The 25465-nt window shown below is 44.4% G+C and overlaps 1 protein-coding gene across 3 annotated transcripts in view; it reads left to right on the top strand.

Moving 5' to 3' along the window:
* The window catches only part of LOC115572562 (neuropilin-1a-like), a 111486-nt gene that overhangs the window by 57093 nt on the left and 28928 nt on the right, over positions 1 to 25465 (top strand). For all 3 annotated transcript variants that reach the window (XM_030402758.1, XM_030402757.1, XM_030402755.1), the window contains exons 4-6: positions 6148 to 6375; positions 12582 to 12752; positions 18846 to 19012. In XM_030402758.1, the coding sequence (XP_030258618.1) occupies positions 6148 to 6375; positions 12582 to 12752; positions 18846 to 19012 (566 nt within the window). The remainder of the gene's footprint in view (positions 1 to 6147; positions 6376 to 12581; positions 12753 to 18845; positions 19013 to 25465) is intronic.

The following is a 25465-nucleotide window of genomic DNA, read 5'->3' as shown; positions in this document are numbered from 1 at the left end:
TTCTACAGCAAAACACTCATATATATTATTTTATTAACTTACATTATATAAATGGAAATAGAAGTTATGATTATTGACGTTTATTTATATTATTTCTGGTACAGGATGATAATCAGCTATTCCGGACTCCAAACAAACTGGTCAACAAAATAATTAAAAGTAAAAAATGCCATTAAATTAGAGTCACCAAAGAAACAGAAAGCTAATCATGAAAAAGTTATAGGGTCACGCTTTCAAGACAAACTATATATGATATAAAAACATTCAATCTTGATTAAGGCTGCGCAATTATTTCAGATATTGTCGCAACATGTAACACTTTTGTTACATCTGCGTGATTTTATTATATCTTTCAATAAAAATATAAATTCTGATGCAGAAGTTGATCGTTCCCACCAATCGTGAATCATCGCAACCACAACATGTTCCAAATTAATTGCAATATGTTTTCCTTCATCATATCTCGCAGCACTAATCAAGATGTTTGTGTCTGCTGCTGTCACCCATCAGGAGACTTCACCCCAAGTTCACCAAGTTCACACAGCTACAAGTGTTTCTCTCTCTGTGCACTTAGCCTCGGGGCTGAAAGCATTATTAGAACCTCTTTCGCTGCAGGGGAAAGCGTTGAGTTCACGCTGGCACGATCTTTGCTCATACCGAAGTGGGTTAACAGCGATTTTAAGCTCTGAGCTTCTCGAGGGTTTTCCCCTGAAAATGGACTTTAACGCGAGGCTGAAAGGTGCCATCGACGTTACGTGTCCGCCTAGAATGTAAACAGTTGAAAATGTAGAAACGTAGAAATGTTCATCTCTTTGCCCCGGGCTACGAGTGTCGTAGACAAAAAGTGAACAGCGCTACAGCTTTTCCAACGGGAGCACAACGGCTTCGGTTGTTTGTTGAAACGCTAAAAACGACCCGTTGTTTGTGCGATCAGCAGAGTCATGGCAACTGCTGATCGGCCTGATGATACCATGTCCTCTTTATTTATAAAAATGCCCAGAAGCGACACATTTTTTAAAGACTTATTCTGATTTCAGAGCCAATATCATCAACAACATTTCAACACGTGGAAAAAGCCAATCGTTTGTGTTCGGAGCTCTTTGAAGGAGCATTCAGACGACTGAGCAGTGAGATGAAGCTTACAGAATCTGTATCTGCTTGATCTGACGTGTCTCGACGCACCTCCCTGTAGCTCCATCCCTCCTTCTTTACCTCTCTTCCCTCTTGTCCGCCTGTTGCCTCCCCCTCTCTCTGTCATTACGATGAGAAAGCTCCCGAAGAAAAAACACCACAAAAAGCCGTAACCGTCGCTCAGATGACAAGCCCCGTTAGGCCTTAAACACAGAGCTCTGCGGAAGAAGTGGGTAAATCTCAGTCTAATGAGCGTCGGGCCTGTAAAGCTCCGGCACGTCCTCCCTCTCATAACCACGACCGTAACTCCACCCTCCGCCGACCGCAGAGTACGTATCATTCATAAATGATAGACGAGCGAGCCGCCGTCAGCGTCCCGGGACTATATTTGCCCCGATTCTCTTCCTTTTTCCATTGCAGGTTTTTTAAACCAGAAACACATGTCTCAGCGGTTTAGTGGACGGCGGGTTGATTGAAGGGTCGTTGATAACAAAGATGAAAAGAGGAGGAGGAGGAGGGAAAAGATGGATGAGCCGAGAGCGAGCCAACGCGAGATGAACCCAGCGTACCGTGTTGTTGTTGGAGCAGACTGCAGGCTGGTGCTGGTGACATGACACAATAACAGATCTGCTCCAACACACACAGCAGCACAGTTAACGCAACCTCTTTGAATATGATATGCAAACAAGCCGCCTCATGCTGCACCACCGGTTTTTGCTTTTAGCTCCTTTTGAAGGGAGTTTTTAGTCTTTTTGAGACTTTTAGAAGTTGATTAAAAATATGAAAAGAAAGACAGATGGACGGACGGAGAACGAGCTCGTGAGAGACGAGAGCAACGTGCCGTGATGTTTGAGAAAAGCACACGTCGGTCTCCGTGACGTAACACAGCAAAAGATGTGCTTGAGCAGCAGAGGTGGCAAATGTACGCACATTCTGCAGTCCTGTAGGTGTACAGATACTTGTAGAAAGTGTAAAATTTAAAGAAAAGTAGAAGCACTGATTCAACTTCTGTACTCAAGTAAAAGTTAAAGTACAGGCTGTGAAATGTACTCAAAGTACAAAAGCAAACGTCCCTCTGAAGGATTATTCTACCTAATGTAAAGGAAGAAACGGTAGGATTCATTCCCAGCTGTCCCTGAACGCACCACAAATACAGTTGATTGTTGAGTCTCATTCCCGGGACGTCAGACAGACACACGTTGGGTTGTTAAAGCGTCCCGAGCAGCAACAAAGAGAGAAAATCAGAAACTCTCTGCAGATACGAGACGCTAACACACCTTTTCTCCACATTCTCCGCCTCTTCATCTTCTTACGTGTTTGTTTTTCGTCTCGTTGCGTCTGCCGTGCGTGATGTGCTCTGATAATTCCCCTCATGTGCATCAAACTAAAGTTACGAGCCTGAGTTGTGAATGTGAGGAAGAGAAAGTTCAGATATTTGTGTTCAGATGTGGAGAGGGAAAGACAAAAGAAGTACAGATACCTAACAAATCTACTTCAGTGCAGTCATGATGCATTTGTACTTTGTTACTTCCCACCTCTGTTGAACACAACCTTTTTAAACGCGCTGCCACAGAAAGGTTATCTGAGGTTTCGTGTTGTATTGAGAAGTTTAAACCGAGAGAATGTTTCTTCTCCACCAACGGAGAGACGGTTTTTTTTTCGGGGTCTGCAACCTTTTTGGAGACAAAATCAGATTTGGTGGCCGGTTCAGCCACAGGCCGGGGAACAAACGTCTCATTGTGTGTGTGTGTGTGTGTGTGTGTGTGTGTGTGTGGACTGGTTTTGTTTCCATTCTGCTAATTTACACACTTTGTGTGTGTGAGGCGAAGTCTGGTTGAAGTTTTGTGGCTTCTAAACGCTTTTCTGGTTTCACGACGACGTTTGTTTTATCTGTTTTGTTGACGCAGCGGTTTGCGGGAAATCTGACATTTATTCCACTACTTCGATGTTTACTTGCCGGTCTTTCGGATCAAACGGCGCTCCGTCGCTCTGAAAATAATCAGCTGGAGGTGGGTTCAAAAGCTACGGTGGCCCGCGAGGTCCAACTGGCAGACTATATAAGAGCCTTTAGGTACATTTTTGACCTAAAATCACATCATTTCATAATTTTTGACCTTGATAGACCTCCAGCAGCACAGATCTCGCATTAAGCATGAATGTACTCAACCCGGCTGTACATCTGACACACACACACACACACACACACACACACACACACACACACACGAGAGAGTGTGCCAGCTGAGGAGGATCGAAGTCTGCCTCAACACTTCGCCATCATTTATCATGTCGCCCTTTTAATGACACCACCTGTGTCAACAGCGAGGGGTCTGCCAGAGTGTGTGTGTGTGTGTGTGTGTGTGTGTGTGTGTGGACTCGTGTTTACAGGCATGCTCAGATAACACGCAGGTCACATCTGGACCCAACACGCACAAACACACAGCTCGTGCCTCCGAGGGACTCCTGACCCTCGTCCCCGCCTCGCGTCGCCGTCCTCCCGCGGAGCATCCGTCACCGCCTCGTAACCTCGCGTCACATTATGACAGGAGAGGTGTGAACTACCGGTTGACTGATGCGAGCCGACGCCGAGGTTTTTTTTTTCCTGAGCGGCATCGAGAGTGTGGAGAAAACAGCTTGTGTTCAGAAAAAAAAAGAAAAAAAGAAACGACAGTCGTGCAACAGCTGCCGCGTTCGCCGCCGTTCTGTTTGTACTTTTATCAGGAGAGACGTTGGTGTCACCTGTTGTTACTGCTTAGTGGATTCTCTCCGGAGGGGACATGTGGCGCTTATGAGGAATTATGAGGTTGCTGTGCTACTGTAGATGCTGTGCGGCTCTGCTTCGTGTGGTATAGAACAAAAGGATCGCACATCCTTTTGACTTTCCTCCAACTGGCAGCGTCGTCTGCAGCTGCATCTCTGGTGACATGAAGCGTCGACGAGGGCCGGCCAAAGTCTTGTCGGAGGCGTAGTTTCTTTCGGCGTGTCCTGCATCTTTGGCACTAGTTGGCCTTTATTGTTGAATCTGCAACGAGCCTGTCGGTAAAACAAATCACTCCTGGTTGTTCGGCGAAGTGAATCAGTGCACAAGAAGATGAAGAGTGGAAGTTAAGTGAAGCGAGGCTTAAAAAACCAGAGCGATGTGATCAAATTTCCTCGTACCAGCCATAAAAATCTGGCTGCTGCATTTCGTACCAGCTGCGGGCGATGTAATGAACTTTGACTTACATTATAGCAGAGGGCGTTGCAGGAGTCTAACCGGGAACAGACGAGGACGTTAATGACTTTAATGAGATTCTGATTTGATAGAAAGGGTCTTATTTTAGAAATATCTCTCAGACGCGAGGACGGAACAACCGTCTTTACTGGAGCGTCGGAGCAGATTCAAGAACAAAGAAACCGTGTGACTTTAAAAGAGAGCCGAGAGAAAAAGTTTTTACGAAACAATGAGATTTTCCAGGGGAAATTTCACAATGCTCCCCCCTTTTTTTTGTCATAATCCGCCACCACGGCTTCACACTCCCGCACGACAAAAGCGTTGCGGTGAATATAAAAGAGAGGAGAGATGTAAACACACAACGCGGCTGACGGTTTTATCACTTCCGAGGCGTTACGTGCTGAAAAAGCATGAATGAGAGCGCGAGAGATGAAACATCATTCGTCGGAGAGCGGCAGACGAGGAGAGCGGAACCTTTTTTATGAGGGTTTGTGGCGACGGATGAAAGATGATGTCAGAGAGCATCTTTAAGAGACCTCAGAGGACGAGTCAGTCCTGAGGAACACGCAGTGAATCCACAAAGCTCGGATATCAGAATACAAACGAGGAGGTCAAGGTCCGGCGGTTGTGTGGCGTAGCGTGTGCGCGCTTTTGGACGTTCTAATGAGCTAACAGGGTCGTGTTTGTCTACGTTTGTCCGTTTGTGTGCGCCGTTTGTTGTTGCTGTTTGTCGACGACGGTCGGTCTGCAAACAGCTCGACCCGGCTCGTCTGATTGGATGGAGATGACACGAGTTTCGTCGATTAAAAACAAAGGTTATGTTTAGAAAAAGAATCCATCATCAGGGTAATTTTATTAGTTTCAAAGCCTCTGTCTGGATGCAGCGACAAGGTTTCACATGATTCTGGAAAGCGAAAATGTCCCCTCTCTCTCTCTCTCTCTCTCTCCGGGAATGTCTTGTTCCCCTGAATCCTCCCATTGTTTGGGAGGAAAATTGAGTTTTAACAATCACAAAGACTCGGTTTAAGTTAATCTTCATTCCAGTGAAGGCACAGTTATAAAAAACACTGTGCCAGACTGAAAGGTCAGGAAACTGGAGGCAGTTCAGTTTATGTGTGGATTTCTAAAAATGTCTTTGTTGTTGTTTTTGCAGCAGGAAACTGTGAGAGAAGTGTAAAAACGTAAGGCGGTGTCGACCCGAAGAGGCACATGTGTTTCTTTAAAGGTGCATTGTGGGAGAAATTTGAATCAGCAGAGAAAGATCTTCATTTTTACATCATTTTTCTGCCTAAACAAGCTAAATAAACAAACTCTCTTTGCTTTCATGATTAAATACACTAAATCAATAAACCGACCTTAAAGGAAAACTCTGTTTTTTACGTTGTTTATATGTGGCGGACCCTGCCGGAACCTTACTTTCCTCTGAGTACAGCTTGTTTATTCAGTTATGGAAAAGATAAATGTGTCGGATTTTGTATTATTACCTCATTTCTAGTGTAAATCTTACGATTCTGAGTTTGAATTTCGTCTCCAAAACTACATATTGCCCCTTTGATATATTCAAACCGATCTGAGAATAATTTTCTATCAGCTTCTGTTTTCTATCTTTGAAATGTTTGATCGAAAAAAACCTTTTGTTTCCGTTTTAAACTCCCACAAACAGCTCGTTAGTGAACCTGATGTCCGATCCGTGACCCCGGAGAGTTCACACCTCGGTCTGAGCGAGAATCCGTCACTCTGTCCAAACACGTCGCGACACTTTAAAAACTCATCAGCATCTCTCGCTGTCTCTCTCCTTGCAGGTCCAGAATGTTCCAGGAACTTTACGGCTCCCAGAGGCGTCATCAAGACGCCGGGCTTCCCCGACAAGTACCCCAACAACCTGGACTGCACCTTCATGATCTTCGCCCCCAAGATGTCCGAGATCGTGGTGGAGTTCGACAGCTTCGACATGGAGCCCGACACCACGCCGCCGCCGGGCGCCCTCTGCCGATACGACTGGCTGGAGATCTGGGACGGCTTCCCCGCAGGTGAGGAGAGGGGGTTTGGCTAAAACAGGGGTCTGAAAGGAAAAAAAAGATGGATTATATGATGGAAAAATGCAGAAATTTACATTAAATTGCTTTATTTTTGTGAACTTTCGAGGCCTTCTCAAAGTTTGAGACTCTGGCTAAGGATTAAATTAGAATGGCTGAAGTGAAACAATACAAAACCAGGTCAAAACACACTGTGAAAAGTGCAAAGAGGGATATTTGCCGGCAAAATTTTACATTTCTGATGCACCTTTTGATCTCCCAAGTCCTTTTTTTTCCGGCTTGAGCTTCCTTCTCCAAAAAGGAAAGTGGGGGGAATGACAGATGAAGATAGATGCACTATACCGATATAGAGCGAGGAATGTCAGACAGAAAAAAGACTGAAGGTGAAAGAACTGAAGGAGAAACAAAAGGGCCGCGTCTCCGCAGGTGGAGAGGTGAGAGCGTTGGGGGGGGGGGGGGGGAACAAAAAAAAACGGGACGCGGATAAAAATGCCGAAACCACAAAGCGACAGAGAAGACGAGAAGGATGAGACGCGCCGGGGACGACTTCTCCCCTGCAGATGTTGACAGAAAACAGACAGAGATGCAGACGGAGACAGGCGGAGGTGACGGAGGAGGAGGAGGAGGCAGGAGAACAAAGGATGGATGGCTTCCCCGCAGGTGGGACCGGCTCGGATTGAGCGATGGAGGCGAAGGAGAAAGCCGAGGCGAAAAATAGATTGATAAAGGCGAGAGGGAGATGTGGGAGCAGGAAGGGAGGCGTGTTTCCACTCGTGTGTCAGGCAAGTTTCTGTGCACGTATCAGCAACAACAGGATCAATCTGAAAACAGGGTTTGATCTTATCAATTAAGAGTCTGGCGTTTACAGATTTTAGTTTTTATAGTCATAATTTCGTCTTTACAAACGGGTGCATGTGCTTTCTCTGTCGCAAGAATTTGCAACTCACTCGCCAGAATAAAAAGCTTTGAGCGGCTGCAAGTTAAGAGTTTAGCAAGACGTCAGGACGTGTTGCAGCCGTCTTCTTTCTGGTAACTAAACCGGTTATTTTAAGCCAAAACACGATCTTTTCCTGATCCTAACCAGGTGATTGGTATGCCTAAACGGGACCGGATCATAAGCAAAGTGTTGTCACAGCATAAAATGTAAAATATGAATGGAAAAAAACATAAAGCTTCAACTAGTTTTGCAGAGGAGAGTCAAAGAAGGAATACATCTCATATCACGTTAGGTTTAGGCACTAAAAACACTTGGTCAGCATCTGGCAACGCTCACATTTTGGCTTCAAACACTTGGTTTTGTCGTCTTGACGTCTGATTAAAGATATTCGGCTTTGTTGCCCCAAACACAGCAGCAAGAAGTCCTGATGTCTCCTTTAAAATATCTAGTTTTCTTGTCGTGACAGCCGTTAACCAGTTGAGGTGGTTTCTTGCTTGGCTGCCAATCTGCAAACCACCATCCCGTGTTGCGCGTTTTGATTTGTGCCGACCTGGACCTTATGAATCGATTTTTAAAAAAGAAGCAAATATGTGATGCTTTGAAGGCTTCTGAAAACACAAGAATGACTGATTTTCAGAGTAAATCAAACTTTGACCTGACAGGAAAATGAAACCTGCGCCACGCCACGTAAAAAACACGCAGATTTTCTCAAAACTCTGCCAAAAAAAAAACCTTTAAAGTTGCTAAAACAGCTTCCAACAGCTTCCAACTGCTAGGTGCAAGGTGACTACATATTTTTGGGGAATTATGCTTGTTAGCTTTGTTGCTTAGAGGAAGATGAAAAGATCAATACTTGTACTAGCAGCACTGAGCTTAACCCAACGGAAAGACCGAGAAACAAGAAAATCCAGCAGGCACCTTTCGAAGAAGGAGAGTAAACACACTTCCTTAAATGTCAAATATTCCTTCAGCTTCCAGGAGGTAACGATCATTAAGCTGTTGCTCTGTTAACGTCAGGCTTGTTACTTGAAACTCATCCTCCGGCGCGCACATGGAGGAGGCCGGATGTACCGCCGGAGCCTCCGTCACAGCTTGCTCATTGTTCCCTCAGCATCCCGCTCTCCTCCTCCCTCTGTTCGCACTCCGTCCCCCCCCTCCTTCTCGCTTTGGAACGGCGCTCCTCGGCTCCCATTGTCGTCTAATTAGCCGTACAGCAGCGCTAGATAATGGCGAGAGCGACATACCTTGGACGGGCCTGAGCGAGGCTGCCAGGACGCCCACAATACTCGCCGCCGATGCCCAAAAAGCCTCGCCTGGTTACTGCCAGGGAGGGAGACTGGCATGGGAAAACACGAGGGACACAAAGACTGGCACAGGTATACAGACAGTGACACACACTTTAAAGCCGTGCCAGCATACACAACATGCCAGGGCTGTTCCTGTCAAATGATCTGTGTGTGTGTGTGTGTGTGTGTGTGTGTGTGTGTGTGTGTGTGTGTGATGCTGCACCACACTGTATTCCCCGTGTTTGCCGAGCGAACACGTGTGTCGGTGCAGATAACAAAGCGCGTCTGCAGCAGGTCGAGGGACCGGGATGTAGCGTTTCATCCCATCAAACGCACACTCGCAGCGTGAACAACCAAACATTCCCATCATGCACCGTTGTCTCTCTCTCTCTGTGAGAGCTGTAAATCTGTTCATCAAAGGGGGGAGGGTTTTATTTTTTTCCTTTTCTTTCCCCCTGGTGGGAATAAATCAGACGAACAAACATGTCGAGCTCGTTATGTTTGGAGCCGCTCTTCAGAAAGGAATCAAATCAAATCTGCCGTTTATTTTCTTTAGAGAACGTGTCTGAAAATGGAAAAAAAGATGTTTAGTTAGTTAGTTAGAACGTCGTCTTTCTTTCTTTTTGAACACTTTATGCTGAAGGACTCATTAATGTCTTATTCTGTATGACCAAATTCTACAACTCAGAGGGAATTAACTCTAAGCTTTCTCTCCTAATTAACAATCGATAATAAGTAAAGAAGTTGTTGTACATGAATTATTCTCTCGCTTTAATTCCCCAGTAGTAAAACGTAGAGTTACAAAATTCTCCTAAACGGCAAAAGTAGACTCGGACTTGTTTTAAAATGTAAAAAAAACAACTGTACTAAAACATAAAACATCTTTTATGAGCTAATGGAAGTCTCCAAGACCCCAAAGTGGTTTGAAAAGATGTTATTTTTATTCCTGTTTTAGCCGAAACCTTCGCTGCAGCCGCTGAGCTTCAAGCATGAGCGGTCAAAACAGAAATGTTTCGTAGGCTAAGAAACTCCATCTGACTTTCCATCAGCACGGAGGGTGGAGGAGATAATGACTGAAATTTTAATTTCATTGAAAATTTCCGAAGCTTTCAGCCACATTTCGTTCCTCAAAGATCAGAGTTGTGTTTAGTTGTGAGACGAGGTTTAAAGCTCCAGAAACAAGAAAGCTTTATCTTTATCTTCCTTCTGTACACATTCTGATTCTTTATAATGTTGAACCTCCTTCTGCTTGTTCTTTATATAAATAGGACCATTTCCTAAATAAATGTAAATGCAGCCACGTCGCCTGAAGGGTGTTTTTTTTCTTCCGTTTCATAGCCGACTGCATCGACAGCGGAACCATTTCACACCGCCGCCCGATAAGGCTGAAATAACCTCGGATTGTAATCCGTCACAGATTATCGACTGCGCTTTAAACTGTAACTGATAAACATAATCCAGCAGATTACCAAAGATCGGCATTCCAACACGACAGCCTGGTGTTATCCCGCCTCAGGGCTGAAAGGGAAAGAGTCTCATCTTCGTAAAAAGAACATTTACGACTTCGCTCTCCGCTGAAGGTTTCGCTCCTCGAGTCTCCTCCCGAGAGGCTGCTGGGCTGCTGTATCTGCGCCAAACAGGAGGCGCCACGAGCCTGCCATTGTTTCTCACAGATAAGGACGGGATGAAATGGCCGGAGCACACTGTGGGCAGGCGGCGACGTCAGCGCTCGAGGTGTGGAGACGTGAGACGGGCTGTCGATGTGCGTGTCGTTTCAGGGAGATTGTGAGCCTTCGATGTCAAGAGTTTTCTGTCCGTCTTGTCTTCCCGCTGCTCAGTTTACAGGATGTTAAAGCAACAAAGCTCCAGATTTCAAACCATTAATTATTATCAGCTTCATTATTCGACACGCAGATTTGACTTTTCTGGGGCAGAGCGACAGGACGTGACGTACAGTGTTGTGTTACGGTGCGGCTGATTGATTATTTTTGGCTCATTGATTCCTAAATTTCCAAATAATTTTCCAGGAACTTTCAGAGAAGATTCAGAACATCTAATTCGATTGATACACTTTTATCAGTTTAATCACTTCCTTATACAAGCGGGTCCATTGTGCAGTCAGAACTGGGAAATGTGCCCAGAGGCGAGCGTGCAGCTTCACAGATCGGACGTTGATAATAACTTTATATTAAATTCGCTTTAAATTGAGATTTTCTTTAAGATCTATACGCTCAGCGGCTTCTTTCAAAAGTCCACGTGACAATCTAACACAGTAAATCTACTTTGTTATGTCTTTAATGTTCAGTGTTTGTTGACACGGTCATGAAGGGACGTTTGCAGACCTTAAAACCTCAAAAATAGGGAGGTTTACGTAACCAAAGCGAGGATCTTGGGGTCAAATCACACTTCATATCACAAGAATCTGATTGACGGAGCGACACAGGGAGGTAAACATGATCTCAGGGTGTCACTGTTCCTCCATCCTGATGGCAACAACTCGTATTCTCCGTAGAGAGAGTTTGTGATACATCACCGAGGATTCCCTGTGCCTGTCTCTGAGTTTGTGTTGAAAAATGCCGCGCGATGAAGCAGAAAGATAAAATGAACGATAACACAAAATACAATCGTTGTGATTCTTTTCGTTGTGAAGACGACCTGTGTTATCGTCCCCTGACGGTGTTTCAGGTGATATCAGCGCTGACTTACGACTTTAGCACAGTCACCCTCGTTAGTACCCTCTTCTCGCTCGGATGCCAGAAAACAGGTTGCGATAACTCAAAAGGGAAAAAGGTGTAAAAAGAGAGAGTGTGACCGGAGAGGGGAATGAAAAACAGAAGCATCCTGGGCAGTGGCGTGCACAGACTTTTTGAAGGGCAGGGGCGAAAATACAGTGCGTTCTCGCCACTGAAGAGGGCACTTTAGCACACATTTTGGCTCGCAGGAGGGCACTTTAGCGCGCGTTTTGGCTCCCAAGAGGGCACTTTGGCGTACGTTTTGGCTCCCAAGAGGGCACTTTGGCGTACGTTTTGGCTCCCAAGAGGGCACTTTAGCGTACGTTTTGGGCTCCCAAGAGGGCACTTTAGCACGCGTTTTGGGCTCCCAAGAGGGCACTTTAGCGTACGTTTTGGGCTCCCAAGAGGGCACTTTAGCGTACGTTTTGGGCTCCCAAGAGGGCACTTTAGTGCACGTTTTGGGCTCCCAAGAGGGCACTTTAGCGTACGTTTTGGCTCCCAAGAGCACACTTTAGAGCCTCACGGACAACAGAAGAAAAAGCCACTCTTCCTTATTCAATCAAATACGCCTGAATAACCGTATTTCCTGCCAATAAAAGCTCCTTTGTGAGGCGTGAAAATATGTTTCTTCACGCCTCGGCCGCGCTCCTCCGCTGCGATCATCCCAGAAACAATCCTCCCATTTTTTCAAAAATCTGATAATGTAACGTTGATGTGATGATGATGTCAGTGATTCCCTGCCGTGTTCTTAACAACCGGGGCTCGGAGTTGTGAACGCGAGGTCGCAAGATGACAAAAACGCACCTGCCTCCCACAATGCACTGCGGTTCTTGGATGTACCTGATGATAAGTTGTCAGCGTAACGAGTGTTTCTGCCTTCTCGCCTTTATTCCTGTCTCAGAGGTGCCACGTCGCTCAGAGGTGAGAGATCGGAGCCGGAGCTGAAGTGAATTTCGTTTTAAATCAAAATCAGACATTTTGCAGACCTCAGAGTTCAGACAGAATATCTCAGAAAGCCTCGAGCTTGTGTGCTTCTCGCCACATTTCCCGGGACGGCGAGGGCAGAAAAGGACAGAGTGAATTATAAAAGCGCTCCGCAGTTGACGAGTGATGAATCTGACGTTCTCCCTTCTTTTTTCTTCCCCATCCTTCACTCCCTTTTGTCTCTTCGCTTTTCCTCTATGCTTCCTTTTACCCTCCCTCATTTCCTCCCTCCTTCTCCCTCCTCCTCCCTCCTCCCTGCAGTGGGACCCCACATTGGCCGCTACTGTGGCCAGACGTCCCCGGGCCGTGTGATCTCCTACACCGGCATCCTGTCCATGACCATCACCACCGACAGCGCCATCGCCAGAGAGGGCTTCTCCGCCAACTACACCATCCGCGAGAGGAGCCTCCCCCCGGGCCACGAGGATGAGGGTGAGCAGCTGGAGGAGTGATGTAGAGATGGAGGAGGGAGGAGGAGGAGGAGGAGGGTGGACGTGTCATCTGGTGTTAGCAGGAAGCAGAGTTCATTTTCTGGATGTTTTTGTGTCTCAGTATGAAAAAGAACAAGTCCAGATTTAAAAACTGCGGTTAATAACGCCTCAGAGTCGACACGGAGAGTGGAAGACGTGTGAATAAGTGTCCCTTAGCAAAACGCTGCGTGTGTTTCAGCTGTAGGAGTGTGACCTCTGACCTCTGACCTCCATCTTGGAGGAAAGAAGAGCAGAAGTGAAGTTCTCCTTCATGGATAAAAAGCTGTGAGGAAAATAAATGTGGGAGTTTCTGATTCAGGTCAGAGAAAAAGCAGCCGAGATGTGTTGAAACTTTACATTTGTTTAGGTTTGATTTGATGTTTTATGTTGTGTAACGACGCGCTAACGGTCTGGTTGAGTTTAGGCACAAAGGAAAAGATCATGTTTTTTGATTACACAAAAACTACTGAACACATTTCCCCCAAAACTTGGATGAAGGATGTGTCTTTGTCCAGAATAAAACCACGTTAACCTTCCAGATAAACTGAAGCATCTAGGAATGTGGATCATCTGGATCTAGTGGATCTGAATGTGTTTTATTTGATACTGGATCAGGATTGATTGAACTAAAGGGGAATTGACGGAGGTATGCGCTCTACAGAGTATCCTCATCTGCAAACTGTGAACAGTTCTTGCCGAGGTTGACGTCTGCAAATCTCGTCCAGAGTTAACAGACGCTTCATGAATGACAGAAACATGTAATCGATTCCAAAAATGTTGCTTTTCGGGTTAGAAACTAATCGTTGCCACAGAGAGTCGTCAGTTTATGTGGATCTAAAGAAATGAAACTCCACAAAAAAGCAAAAGATTTGAGAGATTACGTCGTGTAGCGAAAAAACAGTCTTCCACTCTCCGGAAGCTCCTCCTGGGGGGTCCCGATCCTTCAGCTGTGGACCGCCGCTCTGAACCGCTCTTGTTCTGCTCGGTGACTTTGATGTTTTGCTTCACGGCCGATTAATCCATCCTGTCGATCTTATATCAGATGTATTTCAGTAATTGATGTGAATCTGCCGGATAAAATCAGCCGCGATTCTTTGATTCTTCTTTAAACTTCAAATATCAGAACCAGAATCTGAATTCGACTCACGACTGTAAATTCAATCTTATCTCACAGCTGTGGAACTTTGTAGAATCCAGTTCTGATAAACACACACGCTTATATTTTCATCTTTCATTTGACCTACTTTTAACTCTTATCTCCTCCAGCTGAACGATTTCACACGTCAGGATATAGATCGTTTTTTAAAATTTGTTGTGTTTCGTGTTCACGTCTTCAGCTCGTCTGCATCAGAGTTTGGTCAGTGTTGGAATGTCTGTAGAGATTTAAGGTATTTTCGGCCCGTATGGTCCTTGCACTCTTGTAACCTCGACCCCGGTCACCCCGGTTCAGGAATGTGAGGGAGTGTGCGGAGGTGATTTTGTGTAAAGGTCCCTCGGTGGCCGACATGGGAGGAGTTCGACCGGTCAGAAGTGATATTTAAAGACTTTAGAATCAGCTGACTGTGCACAGATCTTTAGTTTGGATCAACTTTAGGACAAAAGATGCATAAATACGTCCAGTTATCAAATCTAGTTACTGACAGTTGATGTTAAGGTGCTTTTCAGTACCATCAAATGATCTACGTGAGTGGATTAAGTACATTTTATATTATAATTTTCATTTTCTGACCACCTTATTCAGTTAAGATGCACATTTTGATCTGTATTTAAATTTCCAAACAAAGGCGTTGTTGTTTAAATCCTTCTGCATATTTTTCCGAGTCAGATTTAGCGTATTTTAAAGCTATTTTACCTTCAAATCCTGTAAATGTTGGAGGTATTTCTGTGTTTATATTCAACATTACATCATGTTATCACCACACACAATGCACCGTGCCAGAAAATGATTATGAATCGCACATGTCGACGAGACGTTTCACCAGAGGGGTCAAAGTAATTATTTTTCCCTTTTTTTTTTTCCCTTTTCTTGTTTGTCTTTGCCGCCGGCAGAACATGTGTGTGTATATGTGTGTGTGTGAGTGTGTGTGTGTGTGTGTGTTTATGTCTGATGTTGATGTTGAGCGTTCATGACAAGCTGATAATATATGGATGCAGTCTACATGTAGGCTTCGAATGTCTGGACTGTAATGTGTGTGAGAGATAAATCTGGATGGCTGCAGTTAAACAAAGCTCTAATTATATTAGCTTAAATAACACACACACACACACACACACACTTTGCCTACAGACCTCCAGCCAAACTCAGCAGATTGAATTAAGTCGTCTCGCCGAACCAAATCACATCGTCTTTTCTCCAAATTTTACAGCCGCTCTGACGGCTAGAAGCCGGTGAGTCACAGCCAGAGGTGCTCGGGCGACTTTAGCAGCTGCTGGGGGGAAAAATAGTTTCTTTTATTAGGAAAACATATCCACATAATAAGCCAACCTGAACACCACTTGTTCTAACTGAGAATACATCGTTAGTAAGCTAACGGAGAAGTCCAAACAATGAAACAGCTAAATGTCTAAAAGTTTAATCATGTGTTTAATCAGTAAATACTTGAAAATGCTTTGCTAAAAGTAATGCATAAATGTTTAAAATCCTACTCACCTATAATATGGTTATACAGCTTAATTAATGCTCAACAGCTAAACTAGCAATAGTAGGCTATCGGCTAAATGGTTGCTGAAAGTAGGCTAACAGATCCACTGAAATAGTTCACTAAAAGTGTTGAGCAAGTGGTTGAAATGTAACATTCAAGCTAAATGTAATGGATAAACAATTGTAAGTTTGCTAAAAGCAGGGTCTGCATAATGGGCAGGCTAAATGTTTGAAGCGAGTAGCTAATGTAATGCTTAAGAGTTGGCTAGTTGGCTAAAATTAATAAATAAGTGATTGAAACAGCAAAATAGGAGAGTAAAACTGGTTAAATGGGTCAAACAGATACACCTAGCTAAAGTAGGCTAATGCTAAGTTGTTGAAATAAAGTAATTGGTAATCAATTGAAACTGATAAATCAGATACATGGTAAAGATAGTTAGCTACAAGTAATTAGATAACAGTTGGCTAGATGATAACAGGCTATAGGCCTAGCTAAAATTAGTTAGCTAAAGGTGATGGACAAGTTGTTGACATATACTGCTAAAGCTAAATGGAAACTGTTGAAGGTTAGCTAAAAGCATGCTAGGGATGTGGATGGGCTAAATATTTAGCTAAATGAATGCTATGTTAAAACAGTTAGCTAAAAGTCATGGTTAGCCTAAATGGTTGAAACAGATAGGACTAGCTAAAGGAGGCTAATTTTAAACCATTGATAGTAAGTCGAGCTAATGGTAACTGATAAATTGATCTAATGAAACAGCTAAAAGGTAAAAACAGTTAGCTAACAGTTGTTGTTAAATGTCTAACTTCGGTCTCTCCAGCAGCAGCCGACCAACAAACTTTGGTTCAGTTTAATAAAAAACATTCTGCTTTATATTACTGATTAAATCAGCCATTTAAAATCCATTCAAATCAACACATTTAGTAGAATTATGTGATGGCGGTTTAGCCTGCGTGAGTTCACCCGACAGTGCTGGAGGGCTAAATCTGACAATAAGGGTCGAAACATCGGCTGTAAACTTTTATTCATACTGGATCTTTGCGAACAGCCTCAGAGGAATCAAACAAATGACATCCCGGAGTGAATTTAGAGGTTTCCTCTCTCACCCGACCATCATCTCCAGCCGGGCCTTTGATCCGCTGAGCGATCAGTGGGGGCGTCAGTTTTATGTCCTTTCTCGTCCGTTTTGATTGGCGAGCTTGCCATCTTCCCCGCGGTCGAAGTTTCTTCATCACGCCTGCTGTGAGGGGAGACACGGAGGTGGTCCTCATGAATAGCAATGAGGAGGATGAAGCCAGGAAACAGAAAAAAAGAAAGAGAATTTGGAGGAACTGAAGTTATCGGCTCGCTGTGTAACTTTCTCATTGTTTAACTCGCCTTTTTTTTTCTGGCGAGGTTCCTCTGGGAAAAGCTCTGTACCGGAGGAATTTGGTGTCTTAAAAAAAAATTGTCAGGTTAGCAAATATTGTTGATAAGCTCTCCGCGTTGTTTTGTTTTGGTGATGTCGCAAGCAAACTTTCTCCCTCGTTTATTTGTGGAACTTGGAATGAACTAAGTGTGTTTGTGTCAGTCTGGCAGACCTGGTGTCTCCAGACAGCCCTCCCACACACACACACACACACACACAAACAGACACACTTCCTTTTGTTCCACCTCCCTCTTCCTTCCCCAGGGTCCCCTGCTGTTACAGCGTGGACACTGTCGTCTCAGAGATACAGACGCGTTCTTTGAGTTGGTCCAAATGGTTTCAGGAGGCCGAAGGATTGCAGAATAGTTTCTCTCTCAGTCGACGGAGGAGTGCCGCCTTTTAGTTAGAGTGGAAATCAGCTAATTAAGAGCTGAATTTGCACAAATTCAGCAGCGATATGTGCCTCTGAGGGTTCATGTGTATTTTATACACACTTAAAAACACTTACAGTCGACCCAAGACTGGGTGAGCGTGACCATGTAACTGACCCAGTGTTGGTGACGTGATATGAGTGTTTTGACACATGGTTGATTATAATACAGTGTTTTTTAAGTGTGTATGTGTCTGTCAGCCTCTCTTCTGTGAAGATGTGCTACTTTTGTCTGTTCTATATCATCGCTAGTTAATTTATCTTTCTTTTTTGGACTGTTGGTCAGAATAAACCGACACGTTCTCACTCCCAACTCATCAAATTCGTACGTTCTGGACTCGAAGGGCTCCGCGGTCACGTTACGACAATATACGTTACATGATGGCTTCTGGTTAGACTATCAAAATAAAGCGTGCTGAATACTTTGAATGTTAAGATCGGCAAATGATTGTGCACGAAAAAGCCAGTCTTTGGATTAAAACACGTGATGAAACTCATGTCACGCGACATCACCTACGTTACATAACTATTCACTCCTAAGACTTTGTCAAAAACAGGACATGAACTCTGATCTCTGGATGAAAAGTCATATAAATAAACCTTCTGAAATAACCCGACAACCGCAGTAGTGCTAAAGGTTGCAATGCTACGACGTCATACTCTGAAACTTAGAGCGATTGACGCTGAAAAAAATAACAGTTCACAACCTGAATTGTTCAATAATCTCTAGATAAATGGATCTTGAAGATGATAATAACAATACAGCATCATGATCGCGTAGTGGTTTAAGAAAAGCCATCAGTTTGTGGCCTCAAGAAATTCCACATGCTTATATTTTATTACCAGCCAGCCGTCAGAATCTAGACGTACACTGAGGAACAACACAACATGCTTTTACTGACATTTAAATCACACTCGGTGACAGTTTCTCAGCTCTCAGTGGGTTTCAGACTCGACTCTCTGCATGTTTAAGAGTACATGGAGACAGTAGAAAAGCTAAAGTGCCTCAACAGGAGCTGCTTGAAACGACTTCTTTTACCACCGCGACTGAGCGCACAGCAGGGAGCCGGGACAGACTTTACGACGTCTGGGTGACACTTCAATCACAATGCTCGCTTGTTTTTCTGCCTGACTCACAAAAACACAGGTTTACAACTGCTATCTCCAAGTGTTTTCTTTTTACAACCCCAGTTCTCGACTTTAACCAAGTGAGCAAATCTTTAAAAAAAAAATCAGTTCATCTAGCTAATGATGTGTGTGATAAAGTTTTTAAACTGTTAAAGGGGTCGTTAGGATGACGAACGTTTGCTCTCTGACCCCGACTGTGATTCATCTTTTGGTAATCTGGGCTTCGTCACTTAATTTAGCGCCTGCGATGTATTTAGAAACAGAAACCTCTCGTCCAGTTTAGCACGATGATATAAAGGCAAACATTTATCACATCTATTTTTAACCAAACACATTAGCAGCTCTCTGGATTCATTCATTCAAAAAAAAAAAAAAAACAACAACCTCTCGGTCTGAACTCTTGAACTCGTTGCTAATGGAGGTTTTTTTTTTTCTTGTCTCTGGCAGCGTTTGCCTGTGTGGAGCCGCTGGGCATGGAGTCGGGAGAGATTTCCTCGGAGCAGATCACCGCCTCCTCCCAGTACAACTCCAACTGGTCGCCTGAGCGCTCGCGTCTCAACTACCAGGAGAACGGCTGGACGCCCTCGGACGACACCATCAGGGAGTGGATACAGGTCAGTGACTTCTCTGGAAGTTGGAGGACGAACTGAAGTTATGTCACACTGGTTCTTGTTTGGCAGTCTGATCTCAGGTCTGTAGGAAGGAGGAAAGCTCGCTCCCCTCGGTTTGAACCGTGCCGTACCTCCGAGATCTCGCTCGCATCTGGTCTGAATATTGTTCACTCATTTGTACCACTTTTACACTGAAAAAAAAACAGGAAATAACCCAACATGCATTATTTATTGAGACCTGCCTCTCCAGCGCGGTTGACATATTTTTCTGTCTTCATTGTGAAATCTGACGTACGGCAGCCTGCGATCACTGAATGTGGAAAGACTGCAGCAGCACAATTTCTTTAAAGAATACGCTGCCGGTCAGGTTTTCAGAGGGAAGAGGTGCAGACAGGTCGACTCGTACGTCGTGTTCGGGCCTCGTGCAACAAATTGTTTCCAGTTCAGGCTGCGTTCACATCAGGCGCGTTTCATTCAGTGAACTCTGAAACCTTTTTTTTCTTATTTTGTTGAATGTATTCAGGCAGGAAACAGGTTCACTGGCACACCGGCACTGAGAGGTCCAAACATTTCAGCTTCTATTATATGAAAAATACAACAATCTTTTCTGTTGAGATGCACGTAGAGTTTGTGCATTCGTTCTAGGCTTTACGAGATTGTGGCTTGTTCGGCAACATCATGTGTTTATCGTGTGTTTGGGCAACGCTATTGGCTAAGTATGTTATAAGTGTGATGTTATTATGTACGGATTTAATACAGTCAGAAGCTGAAAAAGGCAGTCGGCTCACTGCTTCTCTGTTAAGCTCGGCAATAGTCAAGCTAATTTAGCTTCATGATAAGATTTAGCTTCTGCCTCGCGTAGTTTTGGTTGTTGAGAAACGAGATAACCAAAATGTCAGTTTAATATAATCTGGTTATTTGTCAGAGAGAGAACGAGAGAGCTGGAGGTGAAAAAAGGAACTTTAGCTTTAGCTCGGCTAGCAAGTTAATTTCTCTTCAGCTACAGTTTCAGATCCTTTTCGTTAGCTGCTTTATATCTACGTGCTATACGAAGGAAACTGGACTTGCTTGATGTTTGACCTCTTATGCAGGACGCTTCTTCACTTCTTCAGATCTTCAGCAAGTCCACATACCTCCATATATCACGTAGATATACCATGACCATCACCAGCATGTAGCCGCCATCAAGTTAGCTTTCTCTGAGGAACACCGTGGAATAAAGGGGACGGCAACTTCCCGAGCCTGAAGCCAGAGTGCAGTAAATTTACATTTTCTTTGCTCTATATGAGGAACAACTAATTTAGCATACATAGAAATGTTAAATTACTATGGCACCAGCTCTTATTACCTTGAATTCTTAACTCTGTTCCAACCAAATGCATTTCTGGCTCTTGCTGTTACAAGAACAATGTCAGACAGGAGCGTGTTCACCCTCCGACTGATTCGACGTCATCACCCCGACTCTAAAACTGCAGAAGACCCTCGGGACGTACAGTAGGAACGACCCCAGTGAAAACACAGCCTGACTGATTTATTATATCTACGAACATCCCCTGAAGAAGAGTGCATTCCACCACGTTTTTAAGCCGAAGCTACAGGAACTGCAGCCTGATTTGTTTGGAGTCCCTTTGGCGCCAAATTAATTTTAAAAAAAGGCGGACAGGACGACAGGTCACCGAGACGTTTGCTAACAACAAGCATCTGCTTCTCCCGAGATGGTTTAGGTGAGACGGACCTGTAAGGGCGCAGCCTGCGATTAGGACGGTCCCATTGTCCGGGACAGGAACTCAATACAGGAAGACTCACAATGCCCCTCGCAGTAAGAGCAGACCCTCGCTTCCTTCCTGTGGAGGTTACAACAGGAAGTAGACAGGAAGTCGGCCTCGGTGCCAGATTAGTAGCAGCGGCACTCTATTGTCCGTCAGGGGACTTCTTTTAGCTCCCGGGCCACAGCTGAGCCCTCTGGGATGTGATGATACGAAGGACGGCGTGTTGATGGAAGCAAATGGGTTCATATAGTACGTATTGATTCTACAAGTCGTGTACAAGTGGGACAAATCATTCTCTGAGAGGAGGCGGTGCTTGAAATGAGGGACGTTTAAGGACATTTTGCAAAAACACCAGCGATGCCTTATCTTCTATCTATATGTTCTAGATGGGATTAGATCATTTAATACTTTCCTGCCAGCTCACAGGAGAGTAAGAAAACATTTTGTAGTCGACGCATTTTTGTGTTGTGCTCGTCTGGAGGAGGACCGCAGCGTCGGGTGAAGACGACCGGTTTTGGAAGCTCGTGCAGAAGCCGACACACTTCATTTATAAAACATCGTCGTACAGACCAGAACAGAACAGAACAGAACAGCAAACTAACCCCCGGGTTAGTGTTTGTGTGTGGTGATGTGATGAGCAGTGTAGAACTCCAGCAGAGGAGGACTGGTTGTGTGGTTTTCTTGGGGGCCTCTGGGCAAAATATTGTGAAGCTGCCGTGTGTGTGTGTGTGTGTGTGTGTGTGTGTGTGTGATCTGCAGTGTTTGCTGTATCTGACGGGTTCTGAAACACAACAGGAAGGAACAGAATGCACAGACGGTGGGCGGAACCGGGGGCGTCAATAAAGGACGCGCAGCTCCACTCGGGGGGGGTTGATTCTGCAGACGAGAAGCGACCGGACAGCAGTTCTTTATACAAACTCAGTGCGATGCTGCTGTTCAACCCTCATGCAGCGTGATATATTTCAGATCTATAACGTCTAACAGTAATATTTAACCTTGTAATTACATATGACACGAATATAAAGAGCTGACACACTGCTTATCTTTGAAATTAGCGACAAACGTGTACATTTTTGTTGTTTTTCTCATGTTGTTTGACTGGACTGCATTGAGGACCCACTTCTCATGACGTATATAAAACAGAGAGGTAAAAAAAAAACACCTGGCGCAGTTTGCTGCTACCGTTATAACACTCCAGTGTTTTCCTTACGAGGACGCGCCGGCTTGTAGATACAGAAGGAGGCGACGACGCTCGTCACTCAGCTCGGCGGTCATGAGATCTGCACCAGAGTCACACGCTCGGCCCGAGGCTGCGGCAGCATCCGGTCGACAGATATCTACGTGCGTGCCGTTAAAAAAGTAAAGACTTTGTTGTTGGCAAGTCCCCTCCTGAAGAAATGGCGGACCGCCCCCCCCCGTCACAGTGATTTATAGCTCCAGAAGCAGCGCTGCCTCCCGCCCTCCTCCTGACTCCGTGAGCCGTTTGAGTTATGACTGGTTGTTTTTGTGAAAAGAATTTTCCATTTTATTTGATTAAGTGCGGTGCGTGGCCGACGCCGCGCGGCATGGTTTGCCTCGCAGCTTTTCCATTCATCTTATTTGAGAAGAAAATTACAACTTGGTTAATTCCTGCGTGCCTGCCTCCTCCACTGCAAACACCTCTATTATTCATTCAAAGGCATTTATATTTTATTGATACTATTTTCAGGTTACTATTCATAATGTTGTCGGCGGGTGGGGGGGTGGGGGGGGATGTTGCCCCGGTGGCCATTTGGATGGCGGCAGACAGTGAGCTCATTATCTCGCTTTATGATAAATCTGTAATCATATTTTGCGGCGCGGTGACTCATTTCATCACCAGCGCTCGAGATTCGCAACGAAACGGAGAAGACTCGCCATCTGTTAGGCACATTTTTTTTTTTTTTTTCTTTTTATTACACCGGTGATGATGACAGAGGTATTAACTGTAATGCTTAAGGACAAGAAAAGTGCTAAAATGTTACTTATGCAGCAGTAAAATAACCTCATGCAAAGTAACGCCAGCATTAAAAGCAGAATTTAATGGGGAGGTTATGGATTAGTGCACACTTGGAATCAGAAAAGTCGATTTAAGACGAAACTCAAAGTGTTTTGGGGTGATTTAACGACACAAATCTGCGTTTCAGGCAACGTTAACTGCCTTTTAAAATGTGACTGATACAAAAAAACAAGCTTCATTCGTACGACTGTGGCTCAGAATTGACTTGTTATTGAACGCTGATGTGATGTAAGCCCAGGAAAGGCTTCCTTCCCCTCCTCGGCTTCAGGTATTTATAGACGCCGTCGGTCGCCGTTTGTCTTCAGGATCCTCTTGTGACGCCACCAGGAAGAAGAGCTCAGCGACGTGCATCTGGAGAACACATTTTAGGCCTCATGCGAGCCGAGCCGGGGCGAGAGGGGGGAAACTAAAAGACAAAAGATCCTCCAGAGAGCGTTTAAGGGTCCCCTGCTATACGGAGACCTCTGGAGGAAAGCCGCGGTGAACTGCAAAAAAAAAACCCAGGAAATGTCAATAACCGAGAGAAAGCTCGACACAAATCAGGTCTTTTAATGTGCAGACACACATGAGGACATGTCTGGGTTTTCTTTCAGCACGTCAGCGGGCTGCGGTGGAAGAAGTCGAGCTTCTTATCGTAAATCTCAAAAGCAGGAGAGGCAGAAAAAAGGGATGAAATGGATTTGTGTCATTAATCATAGAAAAAAGAGCCCCCAAAATGTATCCGAAGTTTCTGTATCTGTTGGATTAACAAACAAACTCACGGCTGCTATTTCAGACATGAAAAAACTAAATTATTTGTTTTTCAGCGATGTCAAGGAGATATGTTGAAATGCTGCGATGAGGTTTTCGGGCCCAGTGGTCATAAAGGTCACTCAGCAGACACATAACTGGGTCATAGATCCAAACAAGAACACAACTAAGGACTCTGTGGTGATGTTATATTAAGAGGCAGGGCTGTCGGATTGGTGTGTTGCACTGTTTGGATGAAAACAAAATACGTTTCCAAGGTATAAAAGTCACTAAATAGAAACATGATCCCTGGTTCTGATAGGTCTACTGTTGGGCTTTCAATGGCTGTTTCTGTTTGCTTGAAAAAACCTTGACCAAACACAAATGGGATAAAGTCTGCAGGAAAGAAATCAATGAAAAATAGCAACAGAAAAATGGCTCCAGACTTGTCAAGACACCAACACACAAGTGGTTTTAGGTCCAGTGTGTAGAATTTAACAGCGTCTATCAGCGAGGTTGCGGATTGCAGACCAACTGAATATCCCTCGCCTCTCGCTCACCTACAGTTTGGTTTGGTTTGTCCATTCTGGGCTTCTGTAGGAACTTGGCAGGACTACAACTCCCTCTGTAGATGGATAAGGACTCTTCTAAGGAAGCAAAAAACACAATATTTCTTAGTTTCATGTGATTGTAAACTCGTGAAAACATACTTATTAGTATTTTATTCAATTTCTACCTATTGCACCTGCAAAATCATGCAAACCAGACCTTTAAATCTGTATATGTATCAATGTGAAATCCTCCTTGATGGATACGTCACAACCTCCTCTTCCCAACAAGACACCAGCGATTTGACCACAATGTCTGTTGAGTTCATGGACATCCAATCTTGCAAAAAACATCCAAATACATTGTCGGTCGTGGCAGAATCGTGGCACACAGGCATTAAAGACGACAGCGAAGACAAACGTGTTCCTGTAGTAAAGATATTCAGTCCAGAGTCCGGCGCTCTCCTCAGTGGACCTCAGATGAGACGTGAGTAATTGAGGCTCTTTTCTTTCACTATCGCCGCTGAAGCAGTATCCTGTTGTTGGCAGGAAGTAGCAGTGCTTTTTCTTCTTCAATCTCATTTAGCCACACTTGACTGAATTATGTCCCCTTCCTGCATTTTGTTCCCTTCATTAAAAAGCTTTAAGTGTGACTATTTTTCCGTGGCACACATGTAGGCACTGCCAAGCGTTGAGTAATTAGAAGATGGAAGAGCAATTAGCCTCGGCCGTTTGATGGAGGAAGTCTGGAGATTGTAGCTTTGACCGGCAGCGACTGAAAACATGTAACGACTGTACCGGCTGGCCGACGGCTTCACTGTTTCCTGTTTCAACCGAGGCGACGTCATTAACTCTTAATGGTTTCACTCAAACGCTGGAAAGCTGTGAGTCTTTGCACAACACCGGAATATTTTTACATCCGTCAAAAGTTACGTTCAGACGGAACAAGTTCATTGTTCGTATTTCTACAATTAATCTGATTGTGAACACGTATGTCGGTCGTGAATTTTGCTTTTTCTGCACAGTGGAAACAGTAATCAGGGTAAAAAGTCCCTTTAAAGCCGTCTTGTTGGACAGAACGGAGCCTTTTGTGTTATTTTTTCCTAATTTTCTGAGCTAAAAAAAGAATTCAAATCAACAAAACCCTCAAGGAGTTCATCGTAAGATAATTGAAAAATACTAATATCAGGTCAGTTTCAGTGTAATATTTTTGCCAATCAAGAAAAAAAAAGAAAAAAAAAATGGCCATTACAGTTTCCTGCAGCCCGAGGCGACACCCTCTATTTGATTGTTTCGTCTAACCGGCGCTCCGGAACACAAAGATAATCAGTTTACCGTCTAATAAGACAAAGCAAACCGTCTCAAGAGCAAA

Source organism: Sparus aurata, chromosome 21 (genome assembly GCF_900880675.1).
Source record: "Sparus aurata chromosome 21, fSpaAur1.1, whole genome shotgun sequence".
Lineage (NCBI taxonomy): Eukaryota > Metazoa > Chordata > Actinopteri > Spariformes > Sparidae > Sparus > Sparus aurata.
The sequence above is the reverse complement of the archived record's forward strand: the minus strand, read 5'-3'. Positions and strand labels throughout refer to the sequence as shown.